Here is a 14,540-nt window from a genome sequence, read left to right on the forward strand (position 1 = left end):
TCTGCACAAAACAAGAAAAGGAAAAGTCCTTACCAGGCTTTTGACAATTTTGAGAAGTTCCTCCATTACCACTGCAATGCCTTGGTATCCGAGGAGCCGACATATTGTCTTGAAATGAGGTGGCCCCACAAAATTTCTATATGAGCTGTAGATGTGAGAGTAGGCAATGTTCAATGGCTGTAAGAAAAATATAATTAAACAGACATGAATGGCAGTCATTTGTTCAATTTACGTACTTGTTTACAGCACTTGCACAAAAGTCCACCTATAAAGTGATGGCAAATACAATGAAACAACACGTAATTTACATACATGAAGTCAAAAATTATGTTGAAGGTACAAGCAAGGGAACTGAGCAATTTCAGTCTCATTAACATTAAATTATGACACTATGACTTCAAAATGGAGGTTTGAGCATTAACAAACGAAAGGCCAACGCTTCCACATTGCAACTGGTTTCAAATACAGCAAAGTATTCAGAGCCCTTCACTTTCTGCACACTTTTATTGTGTTGTAGATTTAATTTTAAATGGATACCCTGGCCATTTGTCCTCATTAATCTACACTCAATAACCCACAATGACAAAGTGAAAACGTGTCCAGAAATGTTCACAAATGTATTAAGAATCAAAAACTGAAATCGCTTTTAGATAGATAGATAGATAGATAGATAGAAAAAAAAAAAAATCTTTGCATTTATATAGCGCTTTTCTCACTATTCAAAGCGCTCAGCAATTGCAGGTTAAGGGCCTTGCTCAAAGGGCCCAACAGAGCAGAGTCCCTATTGGCATTTATGGGATTTGAACCGGCAACCTTCTGATTACCAGTGCAGATCCCTAGCCTCAGAGCCAGATAGATAGATAGATAGATAGATAGATAGATAGATAGATAGATAGATAGATAGATATGATAGATAGATAGATAGATAGATAGAATAGATAGATAGATAGATCCCCAAGGGGAAATTCACACACTCTAGCAGCAGCACACTGATATTAATTAAAGAGTGATAAAAACACAGTGCAAGTTAGAAAGTGCAAGGTGAAGAGTGTGGGGCACTCTCTCTCTCTCTCTATATATATATATATATATATATAAATCAAAATTCAAGCCCTTATTTCCATACACTTTGTAGTAGCACCTTTGCCTACAAAGGGAGGCAAAGAAGAGAGTGGAGTGGCTGAAGAGAAGTGTCAGGAGTGATTTGTGACAGACGGATATCACAGCAAGAGTGAAAGGGAAGGTCTACAGGACGGTAGTGAGACCAGCTGTGTCATATGGGTTGGAGACGGTGGCACTGACCAGAAAGCAGGAGACAGAGAGGGAGGTGGCAGAGTTAAAGATGTTAAGATTTGCACTGGGTGTGACGAGGATGGACAGGATTAGGAATGAGGACATTAGAGGGTCAACTCAGGTTGGACGGTTGGGAGACAAAGACTTCTTGGGTAAGTCTCTGCAAGCTTTGCACACCTGGATTTGGGCACTTTGAATGGATTGAAGTGTATGCAAGCTGCCATCTTCAGTTCTTTCCACAGATGTTCGATGGGGTGAAATTCTTGCCCCAAAGCCACTCCAGTGTTGTCTTGGCAAATATCATCCCATCATCTCTATATACTTAAATCCAATGTCTGTCTGTCTGTCCACTTTCCACGCGAGAATTACTTAACAGATTCGGATCAGGTTTTTTTATATAATTTACTAAAAACATTCCGGTTGATTTTGTGACTTCTCTCATCACGGTAAACATCATATTTCACTTGCAGTAGTGATATATTCACGGTAATCCGAGAGACAGGCTGCAGGCCGAGGGGAGGGGAAAGCGTAACATCAGGAGTGGGGAGTGTGCTATTCTCACTGTCCTGTTTACTACTACGTGGGGGGAGCCGTGGGGGACGGCTAGTCTAGTATATAAAAATCCCAAATATCATCCCATTAGATAAAATGGGTGACGGGGCAGATCCAAGCAACTATAGGCCAGTAAGCTTAACATGAATCACAGGAAAATTAATAGAAGGAATTATTAAGGATAAGATTGAGTAACACCTGGCAAGGACAGGAGAGTTAGTGAACAGTCAGCATGCGGTTTGAAGAGGGAGGTCGTGTTTTACTAACATGCTGGAATTCTATGAGGAGGCAACAAAAGGATACGATCAGAGAGGAGCAGATGAGATTATTTATCTGGACTTTCAGAAAGCATTTCATGAGGTGCCACATGACAGGGTGGGCATCAAACTAAAAGAAGTGGGAGTAAAGGGTGTGGTGCAAAATTGGCTCAGACACAGGAAGCAGAGGGTGATGGTGTGAGGAACCTCATCAGAACTGGCTGATGTTACAAGTGGTGACCTGCAGGGGTCAGTGTTGGGGCCGCTGCTATTTTTAATATCTACTGTATAAATTATTTAGATAGGAATAGAAGTAACAAGCTGGTTACGTTTGCAGATGATACCAAGATAGGTGGATTAGCAGATAATTTGGAATCCGTTATATCATTACAGAAGGACTTGGATAGCAGACAGGGTAGATTTGTGGCAGATGATATTTAATGTCAGTAAATGTAAAGAATTACACATAGGAAGTGAAAATGTGAGGTTTAAATACACAATGGGCAGTCGGAAAATCGAGAGTACACTTTATTAGAAGAATTTAGAAGTCGTAGTGGACTCCAGGGTGGCACGGTGGCACAGTGGTAGCGCTGCTGTCTTGCAGTTAAGAGACCTGTGGTTTGCTTCCCGGGTCCTCCCTGCATGGAGTTTGCATGTTCTCCCCGTGTCTGCGTGCGTTTCCTCCCACAGTCCAAAGACATGCAGGTTAGGTGCATTGCCGATTCTAAATTGTGCTTGGTGTGTGAGTGGGTTGGCGCCCTGCCCAGAATTGGTTCCTGCCTTGACACCCTGTGTTGACTGGGATTGGCTCCAGCAGACCCCCGTGACTCGATTCAGTGGGTTGGAAAATGGATGGATAGTGGACTCTAAGCTATCAACTGCCAGACAGAGTTCAGAAGGCTAACAGACTGTCAGGTTATATAGCGCCTTGATGTGTGGAGTACAAGTCACAGGAGGTTCTGCTCAAGCTTTATAACACACTGGTGAGGCCTCATCTGGAGTTCTGGGTGCAGTTTTGGTCTCCAGGCTACAAAAAGGACATAACAGGTCCAGAGAAGAGCGACTAGGCTGATTCCAGGGCTACAGGGGATGAATTATGAGGAAAGATTAAAAGAGCTGAGCCTTTACAGTTTAAGGAAAATCAGATGAAGAGGAGACCTGAGTGAAGTGTTTAAAATGATGAAGGGAATTAGTCCAGTGGATCGAGAGTTAAAATGAGTTCATCAAGAACACGGGGACACACTTATTAAGGATAAATTTCACACAAACATTAGGAAGTTTTTCTTTACACAAAGAACGATAGACACTTGGAATAAGAGACCAAGTAGTGTGGTAGACAGTAGGACTTTAGGGATTTTCAAAACTCAACTTTTGAAGAATGAAGTGGACAGGACTGGCGAGCTTTGTTGGGGCTGAATGGCCTGTTCTCGTCCAGATTGTTCTAATGTTCTAATACTTTGCTTTGGGTTACCGTCAGGCTGAAAGGTGAACTGTTGGCCCGGTCTGAGGTGTTACACACTCTGGAGCAGAGCAGGTTTTCGTTGGCTCTATTCATTCCTCCTTGCTGCTGAGACGCACCTCCAACGCATGATACTGTCACCATCACCCTTCACCATAGGGATGGTTTTAGGGAGGTGAGCAGATGTGCCTCATCATTGCCAAACATTTTGCTTGCTCTTTTACAGTTTTTGTCTCTTCCCTCATGCTCCCATCGTCCTTTAAGCGCCTTTGACTCAAGAGTAGAGTCCATCTAGCCCACTCTACCATAAACACCCAGTGGATGGAGTGCTTCTGAGATGGTCGACTTTCCCATCTCAGAAGAGGACTTCTGAAGCTCTGTTAAGGGTGGACATTGGCTTTTAGGTCCACTTCTTGCCCAGTTATTCAGTTTAGCTGGACGGCCACCTCTAGGTAGAGTCCAGGCGGTTCCAAACTTTAATTCTTGAAGCCACTGTGCTTCTGGGAAGACACAAAGCTTCACTAATCATTTAATCCCCTTGCCCTGATCTGTGCCTCACCATAATTTGATCACTGAAGTCAACAGAGAGAGTTCCTTGTCCTTGTCCTGACATTCAGTGTGAATTGTGGGACACGTGGGGTGGTCAACATTTTGAGTCCTGGTGGTTCCAAACTACTTCCATTTATTATAACTACTGTTCTCTTGGGAACTCCCAAAGCTTTATCTCTTTGACCTGGCCAGTGCCTCAGCTCAATTTGATCGTGGAGGTCTGCAGAGTCTGCACGGCTTAGTTTTCTGTCCTGGCATGTGGGGTAAATTGTGGGGCATCCTATATACAGGTGTGCCCTTCTAACTGATGCTCAGTCAATTCAGATGGCCACAGGTGGACTCCAAACAAGTTCTAGAAACATCTCAAGGAGAAATGAAAGCAAACAGGGGGCACCCGAGCACAATTGTGGAGTGCCACAGCAAAGGGTCTGAATACTTAATACTTACCCTAATTTTTGATATTGCACTTTTTTGGCAGACCTTTCTGAAAACACGTTTTCATTTCGTCAGTACGGGTTACTGAGTGTAGATTGATGGGCAAAGATGGCAAATTTATCTGTTTGAAATTAAGCACCATAAAGTGTGCAGACAGTGAAGGGGGCCTGAATGCTGTCTGAGTCCCGTGTAGATACTGCCTGGTTAAGCTCTGCTCACCTCCTACCCAGAATTGGACAAAACGAGTTTAAAGAGTCTGAGTGAAGTGATGGTGGGTGCAATTGTGATCACATTAAAATAAAACCAACTGTCCATTATAACTGGATTTCATACATTTCAATTTAAAAGCGTTCATTAAGTCACATCGGCTTTGATGTTATTGACTGGATGTTTCTTAGAAATAAGACGTCATGTCTACAATTAGACCCACCAAGAGTGCAGTACCTTAAATGGACATTTCCATCCTCTTTGCTCAAAGCTCTCAAGACACAGGGAAGCATCACAACAGCTTCAGAGGCGTTGCCATGGCAATGATGTCACACTTCCTCTCTTACAATTGAATGGCAGAGGAATGAATAAATGTGTGAGGGACCGGGCAGAAGTGACACAAGGGTTTGTGACAGGACAGCGACACGAGCATCTGGAAGGCCGACGTGACGTCGTCTTTGTCATCATTTTTGACATCGGAGAGTTTAACAAAGGCTAGAGATCAGCACAGGTAAGAAAGTGCTACTCGTTTTTAAAATGGTTGATTAATTACATTCCTCACCAAAGGATCGGTACTTTATTAATCCCAAAAGGAAGCTGCACATACATATCAGGTATATATCACTATACTGTGATGGAACAGCACAACTTTCAGGGGTGATTGATAAAGGGCTTGATAGACGCCTGCCAGCCCCAGCAATGACTTAAATGGAGCACGTTTGAAAATGCAATGTTATTCACTTTTATTAAACATTATTAATATGTTATTGTCATAGGATTGCGCCAATCCTATGTCATATCAGCAAAATGGACTCGGTGTAAACTGTAATATAAACTGTATGTCATACAAAGGCACAATGATGACTTAAGGTGATATTTCTGTAAGAAAAGAAACAATAATAAGGTGGTCATTTTTATAATAAATGAAATAATAATAATAAGGTGGTCATTGTAATAATAAAAGAAATAATAATAAGGTGGTCATTTTTATAATAAATGAAATAATAATAATAAGGTGGTCATTGTAATAATAAAAGAAATAATAATAAGGTGGTCATTTTTATAATAAAAGAAAGAATAATAAGGTGGTCATTGTAAAAATAAAAGAAATAATAATAAGGTGGTCATTGTAATAATAAAAGAAATAATAATAAGGTGGTCATTTTTATAATAAAAGAAAGAATAATAAAAGAAAGAATAATAAGGTGGTCATTTTTATAATAAATGAAATAATAATAAGGTGGTCATTGTAATAATAAAAGAAAGAATAATAAGGTGGTCATTTTTATAATAAATGAAATAATAATAAGGTGGTCATTTTTATAATAAATGAAATAATAATAAGGTGGTCATTGTAATAATAAAAGAATTAATAATAAGATGGTCATTTTTATAATAAAAGAAAGAATAATAAGGTGGTTAGTGTAATAATAAAAGATTAACAATAATAAAGAAACAATAATAAGGTGGTCATTTTTATAATAAATGAAATAATAATAAGGTGGTCATTGTAATAATAAAAGAAATAATAATAAGGTCATTGAAACAATAAAAGAATTAATAATAAAGAGGTAATTTTTATGATTAAAGAAAGAATAGTATGGTCATTGTATTAATAAGAGAAATAATATAATAAGGTGGTCATCATTTTAATAATTAAAGAAAACAAAAGGTGGTCATTGTAATATTAAAAGAAATAATAAGGTGGTCATTTTTATAATTAAAGGTGGTCATTGTATTAATAAAAGAAATAATATAATAAGGTGATGATTTTAATAATAAATGAAAATAATAAGGTGGTCATTTTAATAATAAAAGAAATATAATAAGGTGGTCATTTTTATAATTAAAGATGGTCATTGTATTAATAAAAGAAATAATATACAGTAATAAGGTGATAATTTTAATAATAGAGGAAACAATAATAAGGTGATCATTTTTATAATTAAAGATGGTCATTGTGTTAATAAAAGAAATAATAAGGTGATGATTTTAATAATAAATTAAACAATAATAAGGTGGTCTTTTTAATAATTAAAGATGGTTATTATATTAATAATAAAGGAAATAATATGGTGGTCACTTTTATAATTAAAGATGGTCATGGTAATAATAAAAGAAACAATAATAAAGGTGATTATTTCTATAATAAAAGAAGGGCAAATCAACCCAAGCCCAATTTATTATTATTATTTTTATTATTATTATTTTCTTTTAAAGATTCATGAGGCCTCCTGTTAGGTGACAGTCGGCCTAACTGATATCCTATAGTAGGCCCTGCCCAGCGTTCGGTGCGCCCATAGGACACTCTCGCTGCCTTGAACATTTTCGCCTGTGATTGTTACGCCAGATTGAAGCAAGTGGACTAAATGTGGATTCTTTGACATTGAACAGTTAAAGACTTCATATTGTCCAAGTGAACACAGGTCTTTGTAAAGTGATATAAATTAATTACAAACACAATACACAGAATAATTGATCAGATAAGTATTCACTCCCTTCAAGTCGATATTTAGTAGATGAACCTTTGGCAGCCATGACAACAAAGTGGTCTAAATCAGTCACACATACAGTGATTGGGACAAAGACACATTTTGTGTTGTGTGTTGTGTCACCGAAATGTCTGCAAATCCCCTTAAATGAAAGTTTAATCACGATGTCTGAATTGTTTGAATTGAAATTTTAAACTGTGGAGCAGCGTGAGAAATCAAGAAAAAATGTTTCTTTATCCCAAACGTTATGGAGAGCACTGTATCAACCACAACACACATATTCAGCGGCTCATTCCTGGTTGTTATTAAACTTTCTGTTTAGTTGCGATTTCTTTCTATTCTCAGTATACAATTCAATACTCACATCTTTGGGGATGCGTGAGAAAGCTAGAGACCCCAGACACAAACCCATGCAGACACGAGAAGAAAATGCAGTCAAGAGAAAAAGACTCTTCAATGTTAAAGTGAACCCAGATCTTTGCAAAGATTAAAGATTAAATCAATTACAAATATAAAACACAGATTGATTGAATAAGTATGGCATATAACAGAGACACGTATGCATTGCTTTCGTCATTCCAACAGACGAAACATCACAACATTAACACTGCCATTACAAATCCCATATCAAACAGCATATAACAGAAACATGTGCATTGCATCTGTCATTCAAACAGATGGCACATCACAAACATGAATCCTGCTTTTACAAATCTCATACCAAACAGCATATAACAGAAACATGTGCATTGTATTTGTCATTCCAACAGATGGCACATCACAAATATTAACAGTGCTTTTACAAATCCCATACCAAATGCCATATAACAGAAACATGTGCATTGCACTTGTCATTCCAACAGATGGCACATCACAAACATTAACAGTGCTTTTACACATCCCATACCAAACGCCATATAACAGAAACATGTGCATTGCATTTGTCAATCCAACACATGGCACATCACAAACATGAACAGTGCTTTTACAAATCCCATACCACTTGCCATATAACAGAAACATGTGCATTGCATTTGTCATTCCAACAGATGACACATCACAAACATGAACAGTGCTTTTACAAATCCCATACCAAATGGCATATAACAGAAACATGCGCATTTCATTTGTCATTCCAACAGATGGCACATTACAAACATGAACAGTGCTTTTACAAATCCCATACCAAATGGCATATAACAGAAACGTGTATTACATTTGTCATTCCAACAGATGGCACATCATAAACATTAACCCTGCTTTTACAAATCCCATACCAAACAACGTATAACAGACATACGCATTGCATTAACTCTGAGGCCTACGTTGATTACTTAGATGTTAGTGCATCTAAGATGGGTAGCACAGCTAGTATAGTAAACAAACTGGTTATATTTCTAGATGATACCAAACTTGATAATGGAGAATCAGCTAATTTGTTACAGATGGTCTTGGATGGCACACATGTTTGGGCAGACTTGTGACAGATGAAATTCAATGTAGGCAAATGTGAAGTATTAAATGTAGGAATTAGAAGTGTTAAGCTTGAATACACAATGAGGGTCTGACACTTGAAGGTACACCTTATGAGAAATTCCTATCACTATCTACATTCAGACTGTGTTCAGAAGCCATTAAGAAGGCAAACAGAATGTTAGGTTATATAGTGCCTTGATATGTAGAGTACAAGTCACAGGAGGTTCTGCTCAAGCTTTATAATACACTGGTGAGGCCTCATCTGGAGTACTGGACACAGTATTGGTCTCCAAAAAGGACACAGCAGTGCTAGAATGATGTGTGGAGTACAAGTCAAGGGAGGTCATATAACACACCTGGACTACTGTGTTCAGTTCTCGTCTCCATATTACAAAACAGCTAGGTGGTCTGACACTTGAAGGTACACCTTATGAGAAGGACCTGGGAGTTGTAGTGGACTCACCACTCACTATCTGTATTCAGACAGTGTCCAGCAGCCATCAACAAGGCAGACATGATGATGTTAGGTTATATACTGCAGCACCCTTTTGTGTGGAGTACAAGTTCAGGGAGGTTATATAGCACACTAGTGCCCCTCACATGGAGTATTGTGTTCAGTTTTGGTCTCCATGTTGCAAAAAAGATGTAGCAGTGCTAGAGAAGCATCCAGAGGAAGAGTGACTAAGCTGACTGAGGAATGAGAGGTCTGAGCTATATAAGGAGAGACTGAAGGAGTTGAACCTTTTTAGTTTAAGCAAACAGAGATTATGAGGAGACACAATCAAAGTGTTTTAAGGCTATGAAAAGAAATGGTAGAATGGATCCCGGCTGTTGCTTTAAAATAAGCTCAGCAGCAAGAACACAGGGACACGGCTGTAAACTTGGTAAAAGCAGATTTTACACCAATGTCATCCAGTTTTTCTTCACACAAAGAAGCACAGACACGTGGAATAAATGGCCAAGTAGTACGGTGGGGAGAGTAAGTCTTTAGGTGACCTTCAAATCTCGACTTGATGTTATTTTGGACAATCTCAGTGAGTTGGATGAACAGGCTTATTGGGCTGAATGGCCTGTTTACGTCACAATTGCTCCAACACTGAAACATCCTTTACGTTAAACACTAGTGTTTTGTGGGTGACTTTAACTGAAAAAGCCACTCATTGTGTGACAGGCAGCAGCCATAGCACCTGCACTTCAGAACAGATAATCCACCTGACGCTCTAAGCATGTTCAAGGCCGGCCAGTACTTGGATGGTAGACCGCCTTGGAAAAGCTTTGGATGCTGCTGGAAGAGGGGGACAGTAAGGGAGCGCTTACCCTGTGGTCTGTGTGTGGATACTAATGCCCATCACACCGTCCTTTGGAATACGTACTGACTGTCAGTGGTCTTACAAGATGATCGGGCATCTTTCCAAAAGAGATGGGTGTTTCCCAATGTCCTGGATAAAATGACCTCTACTGCCCCCTAAACATCCTTTGTCCCTTATGGGCTTACTACCTCTCTCACCCCTTATTGGCTAACAACCTCTCTCACCCTTTTCTTACCCCTTATTGGCTAACTACCTTTTCTCTCCTCTTATTGGCTAACTACCTCTCTTACCCCTTATTGGCTAACTACAACTCTCACCCATTTCTCACTTCTTATTGGCTAACAACCTCTCTCACCCTTTTCTTACCCCTTATTGGCTAACTACCTTTTCTCTCCCCTTATTGGCTAACTACCTCTCTCACCCCTTATTGGCTAACTACCTCTCTCACCCTTTTCTCTCCACTTATTGGCTAACTACCTCTCTTACCTCTTATTATCAAAACCGTCCCACTTGAGCTGACCCTCTAATGTCCTCATTTCTAATCCTGTCCATCCTCGTCACACCCAATGCAAATCTTACCATCTTTAACTCTGCCACCTCCAGCTCTGTCTCCTGTGCCACCGTCTCCAGCCCATATAACATAGCTGGTCTCACTATCGTCCTGTAGACCTTCCCTTTCACTCTTGCTGATACCCGTCTGTCACAAATCACTCCTGACACTCTTCTCCACCCACACCACCCTGCCTGCACTCTCTTCTTCACTTCTCTTCCACAATCCCCATTACTCTGTACTATTGATCCCAAGTATTTAAACTCCTCCACCTTCGCCAACTCTTCTCCCTGCATCCTCACCATTCCTCTGACCTCCCTCTCAGTCACACACATGTATTCTGTCTTGGTGGTCCTACTGACCTTCATTCCTCTCCTCTCATATCTCCACGTCTCCAGGGTCTCCTCAACCTGCTCCCTACTCTCACTACAGATCACAATGTCATCAGCAAACATCACAGTCCACGGGGACTCCTGTCTAATCTCATCTGTCAACCTGTCCATCACCATTGAAAATAAGAAAGGGCTCAGAGCCGATCCCTGATGTAATCCCACCTCCGTCACTCCTACCACAGACCTCACCACTGTCACACTTCCCTCATACATATCCTGTACAACTCTTACGTACTTCTCTGCCACTCCTGACTTCCTCATACAATAACACAACTCCTCTCAGTCACCCTGTCATATGCTTTCTCCAGGTCCACAAAGACGCAATGCAACTCCTTCTGGCCTTCTCTAAACTTCTCCATCATCACCCTCAGATCAAACATCACATCTGTGGTGCTCTTTCATGGCATGAAACCACACTGCTGCTCACTAATCATCACCTCACTTCTTAACTCTTTGAGGGCTGAATATATTTTTCCAAAAAACAGTTTCTGAAAAGCAATGGTTTCACACAGAAATCAACGTAAAACGTCTGTTGCTGCATGCTGCAGCTGCCAGTTTGCCAAGAATGTTGAGCAGGCTTGCTGTTTTCGCGTGGCAGCAGTAACAGTGGTCATGGTCATAGTGCATCGCAGTCTGGTTTCTACATCTTATCATTAAGTGGCAGTCCTCCTGGTGAACATTGCCGTATGCATGTCAGCTACATGAACCTGTTCAGCCCCACGATTAGCTGGCGACCAGTTAGCTGAAGCTGGAACCTCACATTTGTTTTCGATCACTCGTATCAAAATCGGAGTCCGACAAGTCATAGTCCACTTAAGAGATAATAGGCAAAACTTAATCCGCGGAGTATTTTGCTTTACCCATTCGCTTTGATCTCTCACCATTATTTCAGTGCCATTTTTGCCGTTGTTTGCGCCTTGCTACTCACATGAGCGCCGGAAATCTCATTTCCATCTAGCAACAAGAGTCCAACTAAAACATAACGGTTGGTTTTATTACAGTTTACAGTTCATTACCATTGTCAACTCCTCCTTTTGACAAAAGTCGACATCAGCCCTGAAAGAGTTAACCAAGCTTCCACTACTCTTTCCACAATACTCTTAACACCCCTGCTTTAGGATGTGGGAGTAAACACCCAGACAGATTGTCATAGAGATTTTTTCCACTGTACCTCACCATTCTGCCCCAATGTTGCCATTCACAGAAGTTGATTTTTAACATTGTGGTTCACAATAGTCATAATTATATTTTGTTTCAACAGCATATCCAAGGAAGACCAGGAAAAATGAACATCCAGATTCAAAACGTCTCCTACTCATCAGCTGCTGTAACCTGGTCAGCCATCCCTCACTGCCCGGAGAGCTTTTACCACATCATTTACAGACCAAACTGGAACAGCATCTTTTCTGGATACGCACGACCAAACTTCCACTTCGAGGAAACGGTTCCGAACTCGGCGACGTCTCTGTTGCTCGAAAAGCTTTCACCTTCGACGACTTACATCCTGTGCATCACTTGCAAAAACACCTATCCTTCAAGTGACCACTGCACCACCTTCAACACGGTGGGAGATAACCCTCTCATCCTGTCCCGCATGGGGCTTGGCATGAACAATGTGGTCTGGATGATGAGCTGCATTTTGTTTTTGCTGCTGCTGTCTGTTTTAATCTACAGCTGCCTTCACTGCTGGTGCTCCAAACAGCACACTCAACTAGGGAAATACACCAGCGCTGCCTTCCCGACAAGTCCAGGCCAATACTTACCCACTGCCAATGTCATGAAACGCGAATTAAGGAATAACCAAAAATACGATGTGCCCATGACAAATGTGAAAAACATTCCGATGGATTCTAATTCCGTTATTATACCAATTACTAGCAGTTACATGAAACACGCGGTACAAGAGGACAGGAAAGCTGGTCTGTATAAATAACCGAGGACCAAAAGTGTAATACAGCGAGCCAGGCTGAAAAAATCGAGTTACGATATATTTGACAAGTTAATTTAAAAAATAAATAAATAATTAAATAACACTGCAATTAAAATTAAGAAATTAAATTTGCTCACAGTATTATTTAAAATCATAAAAAGGTTGACAAATGAGAGGAGGCCATTCCGTTGATTGAGATCATTTTTCGTGGCTGTCACGGTCTCTCGATAGTTTGTTCTGAGTCACCGCTGCCATGCCTGGCATTTTCTTTAAATTTTTATTTATTTTCCGGTGGTTTTATCAGGATGTCTGCACCCTTATATATTTCATTTAGAGTCAATTTCCAGTGTTATTATATTCTTAGGAGTTGCCGTTTAAAAGATTGGAACTTTTTCACATTATTCACATTTGTTTTGTATACGGGTTGCCACTATTTTAACATGATAGTGTTCCTGTTGCTATGACAATGTATCCCATGATCCACTGGGGGTGTGCGACCTCCGACATCATCAGCACAACAGTATTCAGGTCCCATTTCACCTGAGATTGGATTCGGAGAGCTTTACGTGAAGTTCATTTCGTTTGCTGTTTTCCGGATGTTGAAATTCAGCTTTGGGTTTTTGAACTTTTGAATTTTTTCAGTTAGCGTTTCGGATTTCACAGCAGATCGACTTAGTCTTTTTAGGATTAGCCCTGCCAAATTATTTTGATCTCATTTCTAACTTCTGGTTCTTCTCATAAAATTTTTATAAAAACCACAACCTCTTTGCATGAAGACCTTCCTAGATTCCATTTTGAATGCATTTTTTCTTAGTCTCCACTAGGTGACCCTAAGTACGTAATTACATTATTTAATCACAAAAATTCTGATGCATCAATTTTATCGATGCTCTCCTCAATTTTGAAGACCTGAATTTAGGTTCCCATGTAGCTCTCACTGCACAGAACTAAAGAGCTTTACTCCGTTTAGCCTGTCAGGTAGGACATGTTTGTTAGTTGAGAGATGTTTGTGATATTCTCTGTTTCTAAAATATTGTACAATTAACTGAAGCACAATGACTAACAGTGTGTTTATCAACAGCATTGTCTCCATACATTTTCAATCACCCATGAATGCTTGCTCTTAAACTTGAACTTCACTCCTTCGTTGTCACAAATGAAAGAAAATCTGTTATTTTTCAAGTTAAAAGTTATTTCTTCACAAACTTGGAATATATGCATTTTCCATGGAAAAGTCTCCCAAAGTTCAGAAATTTCTATAAATTAAAAATGGAGGCTATAGGGCAGGGGTATAGCTGGAAAACACAAGCCTTAAACCTCAGAAAATACGTCCATTTTTCAAGCCATGACGTGTTGAGTGTTGATCTGCATCTTTAGATTACACAAACTGAGCGAAATAGCTTATACTTGTCATTTTAGAACAAAAAAAAATCACCAACATTATGAGATTCAGCCATTTTAAAAGAAACCTCAGAACTTGTAGTCTTCTGCTAACCTTTTACCCCTCATAGAGTGTTATTTACTCCAAATCAGAACAAATCAAACAATAAAGTGTGTGTGCCATGTGGTTGGTTTGTGAGGATAGATAGATAGATAGATAGATAGATAGATAGATAGATAGATAGATAGATAGATAGA

General features: G+C 39.7%; 2 protein-coding genes across 2 annotated transcripts in view; one reads left to right on the plus strand and one right to left on the minus strand.

Moving 5' to 3' along the window:
• cyfip2 (cytoplasmic FMR1 interacting protein 2) overlaps positions 1–14,540 on the minus strand; it is a 252,229-nt gene that overhangs the window by 59,363 nt on the left and 178,326 nt on the right. Inside the window, exon 24 of the mRNA XM_051934205.1 lies at positions 34–177. Coding sequence (XP_051790165.1) covers positions 34–177 — 144 coding nt within the window. The remainder of the gene's footprint in view (positions 1–33; positions 178–14,540) is intronic.
• On the plus strand, positions 5,100–12,941 carry LOC127529686 (fibronectin type III domain-containing protein 9-like). The gene is made up of 2 exons (XM_051934231.1): positions 5,100–5,263; positions 12,234–12,941. The coding sequence occupies exon 2, from the start codon at positions 12,258–12,260 to the stop codon at positions 12,903–12,905; it is 648 nt and encodes a 215-aa protein (XP_051790191.1). The 5' UTR covers positions 5,100–5,263; positions 12,234–12,257; the 3' UTR covers positions 12,906–12,941.

Source organism: Erpetoichthys calabaricus, chromosome 11 (assembly GCF_900747795.2).
Source record: "Erpetoichthys calabaricus chromosome 11, fErpCal1.3, whole genome shotgun sequence".
NCBI lineage: Eukaryota > Metazoa > Chordata > Cladistia > Polypteriformes > Polypteridae > Erpetoichthys > Erpetoichthys calabaricus.

What these genes read in the sequence shown, in the direction of transcription:
- LOC127529686 (XM_051934231.1), top strand. Translation starts at nt 12,258, where the DNA reads ATGAACATCCAGATTCAAAACGTCTCCTACTCATCAGCTGCTGTAACC.